The sequence below is a fragment of the Mytilus galloprovincialis genome, chromosome 11 (assembly GCF_965363235.1).
Source record: "Mytilus galloprovincialis chromosome 11, xbMytGall1.hap1.1, whole genome shotgun sequence".
NCBI classification, from domain to species: domain Eukaryota; kingdom Metazoa; phylum Mollusca; class Bivalvia; order Mytilida; family Mytilidae; genus Mytilus; species Mytilus galloprovincialis.
In genome coordinates this window covers 81,640,573-81,660,271 of record NC_134848.1, presented here as the reverse complement: position 1 = coordinate 81,660,271, position 19,699 = coordinate 81,640,573, and the positions used below count along the sequence as shown (strand labels likewise).

The 19,699-nt window shown below is 31.4% G+C and overlaps 1 protein-coding gene across 1 annotated transcript; it reads left to right on the top strand.

Annotated features, from left to right (window-relative positions):
* Positions 1–793: 793 nt before the first annotated feature.
* LOC143050933 (uncharacterized) lies at positions 794–12,133 on the top strand. The gene is made up of 11 exons (XM_076224034.1): positions 794–867; positions 1,759–1,813; positions 3,198–3,394; positions 4,971–5,030; positions 5,406–5,522; positions 6,029–6,112; positions 6,298–6,342; positions 7,003–7,057; positions 8,441–8,924; positions 9,182–9,246; positions 9,636–12,133. Exons 1-11 carry the CDS (start codon positions 794–796, stop codon positions 9,822–9,824), a joined length of 1,425 nt encoding a protein of 474 aa, XP_076080149.1. The 3' UTR covers positions 9,825–12,133.
* Positions 12,134–19,699: the final 7,566 nt, after the last annotated feature.

Below are 19,699 nucleotides of genomic sequence, written 5' to 3'. Positions count from 1 at the left end.
TCAACAAAATTGGACAATGCCAGTTTTAAGTAAGACAGATAGTTTCATCAATCATGGCAGTATCTCTCCTTATCAGGCTTGTTGCAAAACTTGAAGACTCGTACAATTAACATTTGTATGTTTTATTCCTGCTCATCTGATCTGTATCTGTGTCTGTTTTATAGATCCAAAACGAGGGCTGCCGGGGCAGAGGCTGTGGTAGAGAAAGAGGTAGAAGAGGTGGAAAATCTGACAATGTAAAGAGAAAATCATCAAAAGTGCTCTTGGAAAATAACAAGTATGTATCATCTGAATAAAGCATAAGTCATTGATAATTTACAGACTACTCAAATATTAATGTGTGGTTCCAGTTACATCCTTTTCATTGAAAAGGGCCAGTAGGTCGGCAATTTAAAAAAAGATAGATATAAACAGTCGTCCTCCTTTTTAAGTTAATTTAAATGTTTCATTCTGTTATGAAGTTGTTGCATTTTACACATAATCAATACTTCTGATTGAAATTCAGATGACAGCAATTTTGGAATTTAATTATTTAATTTCACAATCCTCAAAATTTGATCGTTTGAATAATTATTTATTTTTCAGAAATGAGTTCAAGGGTCGGGGTGTTTCAACTAGGGATGGTCGGGTTATTTGGCCTTAGTAAGTGTACTTAGTTTAATAAATTATATTTGTGATAGTTATATAAGTCAGGTATTAGTGATGGATTTTAACCTGCTCTCTACACACACATACATGACTTAAATTCTTAAATCGTAATTGACATACAATTTTAATTTGTAGCAACATTGAAATGACAAGCAGTGAGGATCATGCAATGAGTCCTGTTTATTTATTAGAAGATGATGTTGGTTCTGTGAAATTGAGGTAAAAAGCTTTTGAGATAATTACAGATCATTCTTGTTCTCAGGTGTAGTTTTAATCCACTGTTATTTGTTTAAAATTTCACACATGCATCTTTTTCAATATGACAAATTAACAAACAAAAATATTTTAGTTCGCAGAAAATTATTTTTTGTATTTGATGTTACTTTAAACTTCTTTTTTTCCAGACCAAAGAGGAAAACAGCAAAGGTTCTTGTATATGAAGATGAAAAGTAGGTATCCTATATTAAATTAAAACAATGTTCCCAATTACAGTCTTCTCAAATATTGATGTCTAGAAATATTAAAGAAATGTTTAAAAAACAAAAGAAAAAACACTTGATTTCATGACCTGTTTCTATGAAGGAAATAATGGCAACATAATTGTCATCAAATGGCTAACTTATCACTGTTTTTTTGACAAAATGTGTATGGTATAAGAATTTTGCTTTATCTTAGTGTTTTACTGGTTTAATTGTCAAAATCTGAACTTTTTGCTGAAAAATGATATAATTCTAATTGTAGTGTCATGGAAGTTCCAGACAGCCGGGAAATGAGTCCTGTAATTGTTTTGGAAGATGTTGTGTTGAATAGTTCTTTACTAATGTTAGCATGACACTCACTATATGTCTTAAGATTTGTATAAGTATTTACTTTAAACGGAATTCCGACTATTATTATCAAGATACTGCTTGAAAACTTACAACTCCGTATCAAGTATGCCATTTTTGCATGTATCTAAATCATTTCTTATTATTTAATCTTTCAATTTTTTGGGAGCAGATATATCAATATCAATCATGTGAAAGGATTTTCTTTTTTCTCAATTTGTTTAAAGAAATTTTGATTATTTTTTTTTGTTGACATTTGACAAAGTTAATTGCTTTATTACAGAGAGGCCTCTGTCCTGATGGAAAACATGGATTTTTCTGTTGATCCAACTGCCAAAGTAAGTACATACATGTTGTATGTCTTGTTTGCATGAATAATATACGTGGGTGTCGATGAGAACGGACGTGAAATTTTTGCAGAGAGAATCCATCAACATCATCCAAATTAGTCTTCTAAATTGCTTTCTTGGATGCATTTTATCATCCATAGATTATATACTTTCAATTTCGGTCATTATTTTCTTGTTGAGGAAAACCTCTGCAGATATTTTCAGGTATGTTTGAGACACGTGCTCTGCCCATATAGGAACCATTAGTAGTTTCCATTGGAAACTATCAGACCTATCATTTGAAGTCTGAGAGTTCTTGCTGTTCTCCTAATGGTTCGGTAGTTTCTTTCCGAGATCCTATTCAGTAGGATTTTCGGCTTTCCTCTACCTTGATACAGCAGGGCATTTGGTAGTGTCGGTTTTGATAGATTTTGTCCTAACCGATTCCTCGTTATTACCTTAGACGTATTTTGCCAAGGCATTTGTGGGGCATCCGGGGTGACCCTTTCCCATTCAAAACACACAGATATTAAAAAAGGATATTTGATACATAGAAAAAATACACTTTTTATACTTTGAGGACTGAGCGAATCAGGTGAGTGTGTGAGTTCGTATGTTTTATTTGATTGCATTGTATTTATGTTTTGGGAAGGTTAACTTTCTGGTAATAAGACCCGTCACGGCCTGGCTTGGGAATTGGGTAGGCAAATGCTCACATTAATCTGTACCGATACAGGCTCTAAATGTCCTCCTTTATACGCCATAACTATGGTGGTGCTCCTATTTAAAGGAGGCTCATACGGAGACAAGAAGAAGAAGAAGTTGATATTCCTAATTTCGATCATGCATTTCTTGTTTCTGTCACATGGAAATACTATTATAATTCAGTTGCCATACTGTTTAAAAATAATCCATCAGTTGTATCCCCATAAGAGAAATCAAATTAGATATATTCTAAATATTACAAAGGAGGAAACATATAAGCTAGGGATACCTGATGAGCATAAGTCTAGGTCTACATGACCATAACTGAAACACAAATTCTTTTTTTAGTAAACTCACAATAGTTATACTAAAAACATGCAAGTATGAATTTCTAGAAAAATATGGAAATAAATGCAGAAGAATGTATACCATAACTGGAAATATTTATCATACACTGAGCAAATCAGCTCTTATAATTATTCTAAAAGTATGCACACAGAAAATTGAATTAAAAACAAAGGATTATGATAAGATATACTGGATAGGTTCTGAACCCGATTGATTTTAAAAGATCAAACAAGATGAGAGATTCATGCTCTATAGAGCCTCTTGTTCAATAATATTTAACTTAAGAAACCAAAAGTCCTGAATCCGATAAACAATAAAGATTAACAACTGTTATTTAAAGGAACCAACTGAAACACTAGAACAGCCAGAGGAAACATCAGATCAACAAACTGAAGCACAAGAACAACCAGAGGAAACACAAAAACAACAAATTGAAGCACAAGAACAACCAGAGGAAACACAAAAACAACAAACTGAAGCACAAGAACAACCAGAGGAAACACAAGAACAACAAATTGAAGCACCTTTTCAATGTAAGTAATATTAAAAACAAGTTGAGTAAATGAATTTCTTATTATTTCCTTTCCCCTAGATTTAAGTCAATCGTGAACCATTTCTTTAACAATACTTTATTCATTTTAGTTGAAAAGGAAACCCATATTGCAGAAAGAGAAAATATGCATAAAAGAAATGTGTCATTTAAAAGGTTGAAAGAAACCAGACATTATATATCTAAGCTCATATTTACAATAACTAAAAGAGGGACGAAAGATACCAAGGACAGTCAAACTCATAAATCGAAAAAATGAGCTGACAACGCCATGGCAAAAAATGAAAAAGATAAACAGACAACAAATAGCACACACAACATAGAAAACTAAAGAATAAGCAACACGAACCCCATAAAAAAATAGGGGTAATCTCAGGTGCTCCGAAAGGGTAAGCAGATCCTACTCCACATGTGGCCCCCTTAGTATTGCCTACAAAATGTATATTATAACAAATCCTGTTAAATAGTCTTAATTCGGTAGGTAAACTAAATAATAAGCAACACGAAACCCATAAAAAAAATAGGGGTAATCTCAGGTGCTCTGGAAGGGTAAGCAGATCCTACTCCACATGTGGCCCCCTTAGTAATGTTTATGTTATAACAAATCCTGTTAAATAGTCTTAATTCGGTAGGTCACATTCATGAAACGGAAGGGGATTGTAATTACTAGGTAAGGAAAATAACAGTTATTCCATTACAGTCAACCAACTCGTGGTGAGTCCGGGTCCGTTCGCCCTGATTCATGTTCGCCCTAGTACCTGTTCGCCCTGATACCTGTTCGCCCAGGTCAGAATATTTATATTGCCGCAATCAATTTATCATTTTCCCTTTGATTTGCAGAGTAGAATACTGGAATACAATGTATTTAACTTTATTGATATTTGTTAACAAAATAATTGTAATCAGTCAATCACGAAAGTATGCAGTATAAATAAATGAACTTGTAAATCCGTTTCATAATTTACAGTTCGTACATCATTAGTTTTGTTAATTTCAAGCTGAATATTTTATCAAAATAAAACGTTTGTTTTTATTATTAATCCATCAAAAGACAAGTTTCACAATAATCAGTTATCCGAATTATTTTGTAATTGAACAATTAATGATCAAAAACAAGCCATAAACTTTTAAATATTTCAATGTTTCCATAAATTTCAAGAATATACATGATATATATACCATAGAAATATCTGAATAAGTTTATTCAACTTCAATGCCCTGAATATTAATATTTTTGTAGTAGGGCGAACAGACTCTGGGCGAACGAACTCAGAGCGAACGGACCTAGGGCGAACATGTTATTAGGGCGAACGGTCTCGATCGAGTGGTGTCGTCCATAAGATTGACATAGAGATGAATTCAATTGGTAGTCTTGATTTCATAGCTTCCTTGTGAGCAGCAACCCTCTATCAAGAAAATCATGATAGGAAATGCAAGCATGGGAATATCGTATCAATTGGGAGATGTATACATTGTATGCAGGTGTAAAGTATTACTTTAAATTATGATATATCTTGTCATATATGTACACCAAACTAATCATTTTTGTTTATGTATTTCTAGTGAACAGCCTAATGAAGTTACTAAAAGAAGAGGAGAGTTAAAAAGACTTTTTTCAGAAAGGTGAAATTTTTCTCTAAATTTTTTTTTTTAATTTTAATTTCTCAGGACAGAAAAAGTGAAATAATGTGGAAAGTTCTTAACATCCTGTGATTTGAATTGATACTGATAATTCTGGTTGATATTTTGGGTTTTAGGCAACTGCACATTTTCTTCAGTGATTTCCATTAACAATTTAATGTCCTACTGACTGTGAGTGTGACATCTCAACAAAATTGGACAATACCAGTTTTAAGTAAGACAGATAGTTTCATCAATCATGGCAGTATCATATTATCTCTCCTTATCAGGCTTGTTGCAAAACTTGAAGACTCGTACAATTAACATTTGTATGTTTTATTCCTGCTCATCTGATCTGTATCTGTGTCTGTTTTATAGATCCAAAACAAGGGGCAGCCGGGGCAGAGGCTGTGGTAGAGGAAGAGGTGGAAGAAGAGGTGGAAAATCTGACAATGTAAAGAGAAAATCATCAAAAGTGCTCTTGGAAAATAACAAGTATGTATCATCTGAATAAAGCATAAGTCATTGATAATTTACAGACTACTCAAATATTAATGTGTGGTTCCAGTTACATCCTTTTCATTGAAAAGGGCCAGTAGGTCGGCAATTTAAAAAAAAATAGATATAAACAGTCGTGCTCCTTTTTAAGTTAATTTAAATGTTTCATTCTGTTATGAAGTTGTTGCATTTTACACATAATCAATACTTCTGATTGAAATTCAGATGACAGCAATTTTGGAATTTAATTATTTAATTTCACAATCCTCAAAATTTGATCGTTTGAATAATTATTTATTTTTCAGAAATGAGTTCTAGGGTCGGGGGGTTTCAACTAGGGATGGTCGGGTTATTTGGCCTTAGTAAGTGTACTTAGTTTAATAAATTATATTTGTGATAGTTATATAAGTCAGGTATTAGTGATGGATTTTAACCTGCTCTCTACACACACATACATGACTTAAATTCTTAAATCGTAATTGACATACAATTTTAATTTGTAGCAACATTGAAATGACAAGCAGTGAGGATCATGCAATGAGTCCTGTTTATTTATTAGAAGATGATGTTGGTTCTGTGAAATTGAGGTAAAAAGCTTTTGAGATAATTACAGATCATTCTTGTTCTCAGGTGTAGTTTTAATCCACTGTTATTTGTTTAAAATTTCACACATGCATCTTTTTCAATATGACAAATTAACAAACAAAAATATTTTAGTTCGCAGAAAATTATTTTTTGTATTTGATGTTACTTTAAACTTCTTTTTTTCCAGACCAAAGAGGAAAACAGCAAAGGTTCTTGTATATGAAGATGAAAAGTAGGTATCTTATATTAAATTAAAACAATGTTCCCAATTACAGTCTTCTCAAATATTGATGTCTAGAAATATTAAAGAAATGTTTAAAAAACAAAAGAAAAAACACTTGATTTCATGACCTGTTTCTATGAAGGAAATAATGGCAACATAATTGTCATCAAATGGCTAACTTATCACTGTTTTTTTGACAAAATGTGTATGGTATAAGAATTTTGCTTTATCTTAGTGTTTTACTGGTTTAATTGTCAAAATCTGAACTTTTTGCTGAAAAATGATATAATTCTAATTGTAGTGTCATGGAAGTTCCAGACAGCCGGGAAATGAGTCCTGTAATTGTTTTGGAAGATGTTGTGTTGAATAGTTCTTTACTAATGTTAGCATGACACTCACTATATGTCTTAAGATTTGTATAAGTATTTACTTTAAACGGAATTCCGACTATTATTATCAAGATACTGCTTGAAAACTTACAACTCCGTATCAAGTATGCCATTTTTGCATGTATCTAAATCATTTCTTATTATTTAATCTTCAATTTTTTGGGAGCAGATATATCAATATCAATCATGTGAAAGGATTTTCTTTTTTCTCAATTTGTTTAAAGAAATTTTGATTATTTTTTTTTGTTGACATTTGACAAAGTTAATTGCTTTATTACAGAGAGGCCTCTGTCCTGATGGAAAATATGGATTTTTCTGTTGATCCAACTGCCAAAGTAAGTACATACATGTTGTATGTCTTGTTTGCATGAATAATATACGTGGGTGTCGATGAGAACGGACGTGAAATTTTTGCAGAGAGAATCCATCAACATCATCCAAATTAGTCTTCTAAATTGCTTTCTTGGATGCATTTTATCATCCATAGATTATATACTTTCAATTTCGGTCATTATTTTCTTGTTGAGGAAAACCTCTGCAGATATTTTCAGGTATGTTTGAGACACGTGCTCTGCCCATATGGGAACCATTAGTAGTTTCCATTGGAAACTATCAGACCTATCATTTGAAGTCTGAGAGTTCTTGCTGTTCTCCTAATGGTTCGGTAGTTTCTTTCCGAGATCCTATTCAGTAGGATTTTCGGCTTTCCTCTACCTTGATACAGCGGGCATTTGGTAGTGTCGGTTTTGATAGATTTTGTCCTAACCGATTCCTCGTTATTACCTTAGACGTATTTTGCCAAGGCATTTGTGGGGCATCCGGGGTGACCCTTTCCCATTCAAAACACACAGATATTAAAAAAGGATATTTGATACATAGAAAAAATACACTTTTTATACTTTGAGGACTGAGCGAATCAGGTGAGTGTGTGAGTTCGTATGTTTTATTTGATTGCATTGTATTTATGTTTTGGGAAGGTTAACTTTCTGGTAATAAGACCCGTCACGGCCTGGCTGGGGAATTGGGTAGGCAAATGCTCACATTAATCTGTACCGATACAGGCTCTAAATGTCCTCCTTTATACGCCATAACTATGGTGGTGCTCCTATTTAAAGGAGGCTCATACGGAGACAAGAAGAAGAAGAAGTTGATATTCCTAATTTCGATCATGCATTTCTTGTTTCTGTCACATGGAAATACTATTATAATTCAGTTGCCATACTGTTTAAAAATAATCCATCAGTTGTATCCCCATAAGAGAAATCAAATTGGATATATTCTAAATATTACAAAGGAGGAAACATATAAGCTAGGGATACCTGATGAGCATAAGTCTAGGTCTACATGACCATAACTGAAACACAAATTCTTTTTTTAGTAAACTCACAATAGTTATACTAAAAACATGCAAGTATGAATTTCTAGAAAAATATGGAAATAAATGCAGAAGAATGTATACCATAACTGGAAATATTTATCATACACTGAGCAAATCAGCTCTTATAATTATTCTAAAAGTATGCACACAGAAAATTGAATTAAAAACAAAGGATCATGATAAGATATACTGGATAGGTTCTGAACCCGATTGATTTTAAAAGATCAAACAAGATGAGAGATTCATGCTCTATAGAGCCTCTTGTTCAATAATATTTAACTTAAGAAACCAAAAGTCCTGAATCCGATAAACAATAAAGATTAACAACTGTTATTTAAAGGAACCAACTGAAACACCAGAACAGCCAGAGGAAACATCAGATCAACAAACTGAAGCACAAGAACAACCAGAGGAAACACAAAAACAACAAATTGAAGCACAAGAACAACCAGAGGAAACACAAAAACAACAAACTGAAGCACAAGAACAACCAGAGGAAACACAAGAACAACAAATTGAAGCACAAGTACAATCAGAGGAAACACAAGAACAACCAGAGGAAACACAAGAACAACCAAAGGAAACACAAGAACAACCAAAGGAAACACAAGAACAACAAACTGAAGCACAAGAACAACCAGAGAAAACACAAGAACATCAAATTGAAGCACAAGTACAATCAGAGGAAACACAAGAACAACCAGAGGAAACACAAGAACAACCAAAGGAAACACAAGAACAACAAATTGAAGCACAAGAACAATCAGAGAAAACACAAGAACAAACTAAAACACCAGAACAACCAGAGGACATTTTAAGTAAAGGTATACTTTGCTACTGTCTTTCATGTTGCAAGTTCATTATATTTACAAAATATTCACACATAAATAGGGAACTGCTGAAAGATGATCATTATACATCACATTTAAATAAACCAGTTAGTATGTACAGAAAGGAAATGTTTCAACTTCTTTACTGTACTTTCAACATTGACAGAAGTAATAACACACTTTATCAGGAATATTTGGGGGACAAAATTAGTTGTGGGAAATACGGATTAATTTTTTTTTTTTGGTTTCAGATGATTTTGTTCTGGTGGAACTTCAAATAGAAAAAACATCAAGAACAAAGCAATTCATTGGAAAGGTTGGTAAACAGTAGTATTTTGTTAAAATATTAGACTTCACTTGTTCCAAGCTTTTGAAAGTATGAGCCTTAAAATTTATTTAAATAGATCCCTGTACTATGGACACATTAATATTCTTGTTTTGTCATGCTTGACTATATTGATTTGATATTTGGTATATATAACTTTGATAACTATATATAGATTTAACATGACAAGTTACAGATCAAGTTTGAATTTTGTTTTTTCGGGAACAATGCATTTTAACTGGATGGGGACTATGTATTGCCATGCAATACTCGCAGAATGCTGGATACTATCCAAGCTGGTCTGTGTCCATACTTGTTTTTTCTATTTATTACATACTTAGTTTTAAAAACCAACGAAATCAATTATATTTTGTTTTCAGATCATCAGTGTAGCAGAACAAGACATTGATGTGTCTTTTATGAAAAAAAATAAAATAGGAAAGTTCATTTGGCCAGAAGTTATTGACCAAAGTATGGTAGAAAGAAGAAGTGTAAAGAGGAAATTGAAACCTCCTGCACAAATTGCTAAGAGGCGTTCAATTGAGATGTTTTTCAGCGATATGTCATGAATGTCATAAAAGCTTGATGTTACGTTACAAAATGTGTTTGCATTTTTTATTTCAGCTTTTTGATATTATAGAGAATAATCCTGTAACTGTATGAATATGTCTTGAATGAACCGTTCAATACTTTTTATGATCCATTAGAGCATGCACATGACATTTTGATATGTATTGCTGATGAAAAATGTTGAAATTTATCATATACATGTAGGGCCATTTTTTTTTTTAAATATTGTTACTTTTTTACAGGTATATGTTACTGTATTTATCATGTTCATTCTAATTGAATTTATTGATGTTCATTGTATATAAAGCAATCATTTTATAAGCACTTTATTGTTTTATATACTTTTGTAAGTCCCATGTGGTGCTTTCATTTCTCCATTGAGCTTTCCTAGCCCTATTGGCCATGTGAGCTCTTGTTATCACTTTTAAAATCTCAGGAATGTTAACGAAATTCTGGTGGAATAAAGGAGGATTTGAAGTAATTTATCTGATTGTTTAGCCTTGTATTCAGTTATTTGTATACGCCTGCCTTTTAAGACGGAACACATTATTGTTAAAAAAAATGTCTGTGTTAACATGTTGCACCATATTTTGAGTTCATCCTATGTGAATTACTTCAAACTTAACAATTTTTTGTGATGGTCTCAAGTTTTTGTACTTTCTTCTTTTTTGCGCCGTTACTTAAGAATATCTCTTACACTGTATTACCGCTGTGGTGGTGTAGAAATCTGCATATTTCTACGATATATAGGCGTATCATGCTCTCATTGTGCAGCAGTTTTTTGTTTTTTTTCTTTTTATCAACTATTAGATAATTAATCTTTATATTTTAGAATGTCACAATTCCATTTTAATCAGTTTTTATGTATGGATGGCAAACCCTGTTGTGAATTTTTAGCAGTCTCAGGAATATAAAATTTTGTTATTCACATTGTACATCTATGTAAATAGTAATCATGGTAGATAGAGGCTGTATTTTATTTCTACAATGTTTTTTATTTTTCTGTACTTATGTATTTCCAATTTTATCTTTGTGTTAAGCAAGTATGCACCAAGTTTTTATGTGTTTTTGTTTGAATTCATATATGATAACTCCTTTCTTATTTTGACTTAGATCAACCCTTAAACAACACTACAAACAGTTCATGAATTGTCTGTGTCATAGAAACAATGGCTGTAATAACAAATGTCAGTTATCAGAGACATTTTGGTCAGGTGAAACACAAATAGGGTTGGATACTTTTAAATTCCACTCTTCACTTCTTCTTGAGTCTGATTTTTACTGGAATGGATTTAACATTTTCATGCTTTGGGGATTATTTTAGCAATTTATCTATGGTACCTTACAATTAAGTGGTAATTAATCTGCAAACAACTGTTGTAAAATCTACTGGTCATTGAGGAAAAGTAACTACAGATGTAAAGCAACAAGTCGGGGTCAAGCAGGAAGTAACAACATGCTTGTTATTACACTTTCAATGATTATTTTGGGGAAGACAACTTCAAACTGTAATTACATGCATGTTGTTAATTTTGGCTTGACCCTATCTTGTTTGTAAACATCTTTTCAGTTGAAATTGAAGAAATAGTAACCATTTAATCAAACAGTATCATTGACAAATTGCTTAATAAGTAATCCCAAAATTGTGAAAATATTAAATTAATTTCTTAAAGAAAATTAAAGAAGAAGTTATCTTAAAAATACAACAAATGGTAATCGGTGTGCCCACAATGTTTCACTAGAAATGAGGCAAATGTTGGAATTAAACTATATATAAACAACAAAACTATCAGCGCTAAATTTTAAATTATTTGACTTGATCTGCTTTTAACCAACCAAAATTTCAGTGATAACTGAATAACATTATTGCACCCGTTGTTTCTTTGTATAATAACCTACTTGTGATTTTTTTTAACATAACTGATGTTATGAGGAGATAACCCTATTAGAATTCACACAATAACAGTATGCCTGATATTTTCTCTAATAACTTGTCTTAAGTTATAACATTGACTGATGATTATGGTTTTCTATGTACCTGTCCTTGTATCTGTTTGTTTATGTAGAATAACACATAGTTGAACTTTAATTTAGCTACTGATAGCTTTCACTAGTCATGAAAGTGTATAAACCAGCTGATAAACAATTTCTTTTGTTATTTGTGTTATTAAATAAGATGCATGTATATGTTATTATCATGGAATTATCTTTTTTATATTTCATGAATGACTTTTGTTCAAAAACACATATTCCTTTGACTGTCAGTTGTTTAGTTTTATATTGATTAATAAAACATTTGTTTAAACTGTATTATTCTTTTCCTTGATTCAACAGTAACAATGTACCTACGAATACCCGATATAGAATTTGTGAAAGTCATTAAAACTTGTCTTTCAAATTTAACTGAATTATAGTATTTACTTAAAATAGTAAACAAAAATAAGGGAGGTAATCAAAAAATCAAGTTGACTAGGAACATATCTGTATTAAGTTGATCAAATAAAAAAAAAGATCAATGGTGAAAGGGAGATAATCCAGGTTACTTTTTTTTAACCTATTTAGGTAAATTCAGCATATTTGCATAGGTAAAATAGTTTTACCTGTTGAAGTTATAGAAAGTTAACACAATCAGGTAAATAAAACTTACTTCTGCCAGTGAGACCCCAGACTGACATAGTGGCAACGTTATAAAAAAAAAGAATGATATTTACGAGTTGGTTTTTATTTGAATGTAAATACATTTCCCTGAAGAAAGCCTGTTGAATATTCAAATACTAAATATGTCCGTGCATTTGTGTATGAATTGATAGTGAAATGAAAACAAAGTTGTATTTTAACTTAATTCTAGTTTTCTATTTAAAGAAATATTCCAATGGATTTCAACATAAACTATTAAACATACGGAAGATATACAGTTGTTAAGGAACATTATAGCAATCATATAAATGCCATGCATTTAATATTTATAACACACATATATTGCTCTACTTTTTTTAATCAGTAGCGTTCATAGCCTATATATATTTATAGAAGATGTGACATGATTGTCCATGAGACAACTCTCCATCAAAAAGATCAAGCATGTACAAAATGTATAAACATTCTAAAAAAAATAAAGGAAATGAAAAAAAGGATTTTAAATTAGTGAAATTTCCCCAAAACAATCTGCCTTAAAAGATTAACTCTTCGGTGTTTTGGTAGATTTTTAAAAATGTATAAAGATAAAATAAAGTTCAAACATTATTTATTAGTGACAAACTACAAGAAAACTAGAAAACATCAGTATGTTTGTGTCAGCCATTTTTCCTAAATATATTCTAAGTTCTTAGGATACAGAAATTATTTCCAGTTTATCTTAAAAATGATGCTTAAAATAGTTTGATGAAAGTTGACTTATACTTTATTTACCTAATTTATGTAGTATGTTTTTGAATATCCCTGTACTTTCTTAACTTGCATGTATGAAGAAGAGTTTAAGCAGTCTTAACTTGTCATCAATATAAAGAAATGTAAATATAAAAGAAAAAAAAACACCTACACTAAAATATTTTTGGCTCGTTTAATTTTCATCAAATTTTGAAAATAAATCAACATTTACCCTCTGAAAATAATATAAGAATTTCAAAGAACATAAACTACAACATGTACAAACTTTATCGGAAAAGTGTCCATGGAAACATAGCAGTTTGACATACAAAACTTTATTGTTTTTGCAGACTTCCGTACACGTCTGTCAAAATGAACAGGAGTGTTCTAATTCGTAAACTATAACGGAGTGGTGTTAGCTCAATGGTAATTATGGTCATATCTTACTGATATACTTCAACTATTTGCAGACGATACAATATTATTTAGGAAATCTCTTGAAATTCTACAGGAACTACTTGGTAAACTTCTTATTTACTGTGATAATAGAATATAGAAGTTAATACTAACAAAACGAAAGTTGTTGCATTCAAAAATTACTCGCAACCGGTAACTGCAAAAATTTTCTACAACAACGAAGAACTAGAAATTGTCGATTCGTATATATATCTTGGTATGCTGATACACTGTAATGTAAAAATTTTACAAACACAGAAGAGATTTGCCTTACAAGGTTCACGATTTTTGGCAGCTCTGAATATTTCTACAAATGGTTTATACTTGACAAAGAAAAAGTAATGTGATTTGTTCGATCGTATGGTTGTGTCTGTGATAATATATGCTTCAGAAATTCGGGGTTTCCGTCGTGGAATTGATGTTTAAATTATCCATAACCGTTTTCGTCGATCTATTTTGAAACTGGGTAAAAGTACGCCAAATGTAGTTTTATATGGCGAAGAATGTAATCAGCAAACATATTTTTTTTTAGATATTTATTAAAATTGCAACTCATAAACCACTTATTGTTTATAATATCTATATATTGTTACTCAGAGATGCAAATAATGGTAAAACTAAATAGGTTTCTTATGTTCGTGACCTATTGTTTAGTTGTGGTTTCAACTATGTATGGTATCAGCAGTCTGGTATAAAACAATCATTAGATTAATAAAACTAGAATTAAAGATGCATATATTCAAATCTGGTTTGCATCTATACAGGATTGTAAGAAACTTACAATGTACGGAATTATAAAATTAGATTTCTGTTTTGAAGATTACATAGATTATATTGATATTTTTTCACAAAGCTTCGTAGTAGTACTATGAAGTTATATGTTGAGATAAGGCGATATACAAATATACCAAGAGAAAACAGATAATTTATTGCTGTAATATAAAAAGTGTTGAAGATGAGTACCATGTTACTTTAGTGTGTCCTGTGTATAAATATTTACAGCTGCAGTTTATTCTTACACTATTACTGTGTGGTAAAATGTGACAAAACTTATGTATTTATATCAAACAAAATATAGGCCGTGTTCACATCAAACGCCGTGTACAGTAAACATGTTTACATTTGGTTTAATGTAATGTACACTGGTTTCACATTAAATTTGTTCACATCTATACACCTTGTTTAGCTACCTGTACATAAGATTTGTTCACACTTGTAAACTATATGTCATTTAAAGGTTCATTATGAACCGGCCAAATTTTCGAACAACTTTTCCAGCAGTTAGGGAACGTCCATTTGACTTTAAAAAAAGGGGGGATGGATTTTCAACTATTTGATTTAAAGAAAATGGGTCATACAGATGATTAGAATGAAAAATATTCTGAATCCAAAGTTTCCCCATACGTTATAGTGTTAGATATTGAATTGGTACCATCGAAAAAAAAACTAAATATAAACTTTCGCGCGAGAACAAATTCTGACTCAGAACCCCCATCTTTTTTTTGAAGTAAAGTGGTTGCTCCTTTAAGAAAGTCATTTTGGATGATTTGCAGTCGTTTAAAGATGTATCGATTACGCATTAAAACATAGGCTCGCCATTAGCGTGTTTACAGACGAAGAAAAATGAATTGCAATGTTAAGAATCACTACATTTCTATCTTTCTGTTTGTTTCAAATGGTAATTTTCTCAAAGGAGTATTTAAAAAGAGTCGGGGTAATGTTTTTCTTTTTATTTCTAATTGTATTTTAACGGATCTGAGATACTACACAAACAAACAATTAACCTCACCCTTTTTCAGTAATGCATTTATAGGTGAATCCTTGTTTGAGTTAAGACCAGTGGCAACTATTTCTGTCAGTGTATATACGTCCAGTCGATTCGGGAAGACCTTTTCAAATGAAGTATGTTTTCGGCAATGATGATGGATCAGTCTTGATAAGGGGTTTATAAGGCTACGTAAGGCAGCAACCATTTGATTTTCTGGGGGAGGGGGGTATGGATTTTTTTTCAGACAAACTTTTTTTTACGCCTACGGCGAGAAACAACCTTTTTTTTCGCGACAAGTCAAACACAAGTTTTTTCTTTCAATTTTAGCATTACATATAGTGGCAGCTGAGGGTGAAACAAACATTTTTTTTCTCAGGGTCAAAAACAAATTATTTTTTTCTCCAAAAACTTGAAACAAACTTCCCCCACAACCCCCCAGAAAATCAAATGGTTGCTGCCTAAAGTGTTTTTATAACAAATAAATATATCAAGTTTAGAAAAATATTTCTGAATACGTAATTATGTGTAGTTTATGTATGATGTTACACTAACACAACACCGAGTTTAGGTCAATGTGAACACGGCCATAGATCTTTAGTTGGGAAATTATGTAATAATTAGAAATCTGCCTGGCAGATTATGTCAAATCTAATAAGTTGATCATTTGTGCATTGTAATATCTTATTATATTACTCTCTGTTGTTTATTGTGTGTCAAAATGTAAATATGTTTGTGTTGCTATGGCATGTAACTACTGCCTTGCAAAATAAGAATTCAGTCATTCATTCAATAGTTCTATTGTTGAAAACTTTATATTTTTATTAATAATAGAAGATAATTAAAACGGTCGGCAGATTTTATAGTTATCTCCTTGTAGTATAATGCACCACTTTAATGATAGACTCTCATATAAACCTTGATTTTATTTGACTTTTGACCAGCAGAGAAAATACAAGTCATACATCATTTTTTTTAATAATTTACTGGATTTAGTATTGCTTTGAAGGTATATTTATAGATTCTATCCTATAACAATATCACATTCAATCAAGATGAAAGCATTCATCTTCTCAAGGACAAATTGTTTCGCTTACGCAGTTACGATGAAGAATATAATAGTGATCGGTCATATATAGTTTTTGTAGTTGGTAATGTATCTATTTCTTAAACACAGAAAACTAGACTACAAACAAGTGTTTAATATTAAATCAATCTTTTATAATTGGTTCTAAATAAAAAAAAGTATGCAATATTTACTTCCCTACTATTTATCATTATAGTTTCCGAATTCAAACAGGAAACAAAATATAATTGTAGAACTAGACATTGCTTTCGAAATAAAAAAAAAGAAGAAGATTATATTAGACATTTTAACGTTCTAAATCAAACATAAACAAAACATACACACAAAATCAAATACATTTGTATTTCATTAAAACTGAATAACTTTAGGCGAATGAAGATGAAAACGAAAGTGTTTTGAATACACTATTCATCTCGATAAGAAACAATGAAAAGATTGATCTGCATTAATTCAACCAAACTATTAATACTAGTATTTTGTCACAGCTCACCAAGGGTACTTGAATCGAAGTTTGTGATCTTTACACAAACATGATGAGTAATGCAAGTAAAAACTTTAATACGCTTTGCAAAAAACGGTTAAACTAAATTCAGCTTTGATAAGGTGTGCATGTAGTTAAAGCTGAATGTTTTGAATAAATTCTAGATTTTGTTTACTGAAAAATTATGAAAAATATTACAACAGTGAAGCTTTTTCATCACAACTGAGGAACAACTATCAAGACGACATTACAAAAAGTAATACAGAAAGTAATCTACAGAGATAAAAAAAAAAGATTGACCAGTAAAACATCTACTGAAAACAAGTTGAACCGATGGCCTACTGAAAACAAGTTGAACCGATTGCCTACTGAAGAACGAACAGTTCACCAACAATTTATTTTGGTTGAAATTGATATCCTGTTGCTAGTTTCTCTTTTTTTCTGCATGTTCTGGTTTATATCCCCGTAGCTAGCATAACAATGTTATCGTAGCAAATATGTCAACATTTGTAAATGATTAAGCATTTATATAAAATCTCAGATTGTTGGCCTGATCAAATGTAATGCATTCTCAGCATTTTTGATATAGACACGGAGTTTGGTTCCTGTTGATAGAATGATTTATGCTTCGTCAAAGTGTCTACACGACTTGGCAACATTCGTCTGTTATCTAAACTACTAAAACTAGCAAAATGAATTAAAAAATGAAAGACATGCAAACGACAAGGCAAACATGATTTGTTTTTAATTATGCACGTCCGTTATTTTTCGTGATCGTAATGGTGGATAGTATACATGACTGGTGAAAGCACCTGCCAAGTGGAATATTTTTTTCCTAAATAAATATATCAAAACTAATCTTATTTTATAAATAAAAGAGAATAGTTCCATTTACGACACCTCAAATTTGACAGAATACTACGTATTTGCTTTTCCTGATGGTAAGAGTACACAATGCATCACATAAATAGTGTGTACTTGCAAGAATAACCAAGATCGACCTTGACCTTGATAAAGTTTAACATGAATATATGATGCAATCCAAAGACGACCAAGGCGTTTGGTTTTGTCATGGTTTTGGCATGAAGACTCGATTAAGAAAAGACTACGTACGATAAGTATTAGAAAACATTGCATAATTTATAACAACAAAATTACTGGGAAAAAAGCCTACAAGACACATATGAACCAACGACAACCTGGTGACTTGGAACGGGAAAACAATGTATATTTGTAGGGGTGAACATGCTTGTGAACGATCTCCTAAACGAGGACCTTGGCGTACCTTATGAAAAAGTTCCCTGTAATTATATCTATAAATTCGTAGAATTTTAAAGTTTTACCTTATACATGTTATACAGCATTTAATTTTAAATTGACATCGTACACCAATCATTTAATTGCATGCCACATTATGGTTGATACACCGAATCAAAAACAAAAAAAAAGATTGTAGCCACGCTTTAAACATGTTAAATGTTTTAACAGTTTACTTTAAAGTTTGACTATCAGAACGACGTGTGAATTATACATCGGCTATAATTAGAATTCACATGATATGTATGTCTATAAATTACATACTTTAATTATAACAAATCTTAAAAGGATTAGTTGAATCATCTGTTAATAGACACATTGTATACTTTTCCTTCTTTGAAAAGGCAAAATTCATGTTGAACACGTGACAGTAATGTGTCATAATTTCGTTGTCTGGACAACACTTATGTGTTTGAAAATCTTTAAGATCGTTCTATTATATATGTTTTGTATTGCGTGTATGTTTGCCTATATTACAATGTACCTCTGTTTTGCAATGATATTGTCAATTGGGTTTTGATTAGTGGGTTTGAATATCCAATGGCATTGGCATCTTTTTATATCTGTAGAAATCATGTAAATAAACTCAATATAGATAGCAGGACTAAATTTTGTATATACGCCAGACGCGCGTCTCGTCTACAAAATACTCATCAGTGACGCTCGAATCCAAAAAGTTAAAAAAGCTAAATAAAGCACGAAGTTGAAGAGCAACTCTTTGTTGTTTGGATAGAATATTCAGTAGACAAATAGCTTATATAGGAGTTGGTCCAGTAAGACCCCTATATGCCCCAAAAATATAGTAGTTTTACAAAATTGTAAAAATGTAAACTTTCAGTTTTTTGGGGGGGAAAGTAGATAACTTTTGCTACCTAAATATGGGCTGGTTTTTTTTTACTATAATGCACATATATTGGAACTAGCATCATCAAGTCATGCTAAATTACTGAAATTTTCACATGTTTAATACGTATACACTCGAGGACTTTCTTCTTTATTCGCAAACTACTAATCATGAAAATGACAGAAACAAAAGGTCTAAAACTATTAATTATTGAAAGTAAGATCAGACAAAATAAACTGCCTTATGCAACTATTTGAAAAAAATGAACAATAGGACACCAAATTACAAAGTTCAGTTACCCACCATACAACATAGTTGATGTTTCTGTTCGTCTGTTAGTTTAAAAGTATGAAGTCTTAAAGTATGTAAGTATTTAGGTCTGAAAGTCTGTATGTCTGTAAGTCTGAAAAAGATATAAGAAAATGTGATATGAGTGCCAATGATAAAACCCTGTCGATTTCTACTGGTAGTTAATAGAACGCATCTTGGTATACACGTAATCGTAGAAATATTTTTATCAATTTCACTGTTGATTAGTAGTTTTGGGAATATTGTTAT

Bases quoted from the DNA above. Each gene is read 5' to 3' on its own strand.
- LOC143050933 (XM_076224034.1), top strand. From the start codon at position 794: ATGACAAGCAGTGAGGATCATGCAATGAGTCCTGTTTATTTATTAGAA. The intron at 5,523-6,028 runs GTATGTATCATC...TTTAATTTGTAG, and splicing joins GTGCTCTTGGAAAATAACAA to CAACATTGAAATGACAAGCA. The intron at 9,247-9,635 runs GTTGGTAAACAG...TTTTGTTTTCAG, and splicing joins CAAAGCAATTCATTGGAAAG to ATCATCAGTGTAGCAGAACA.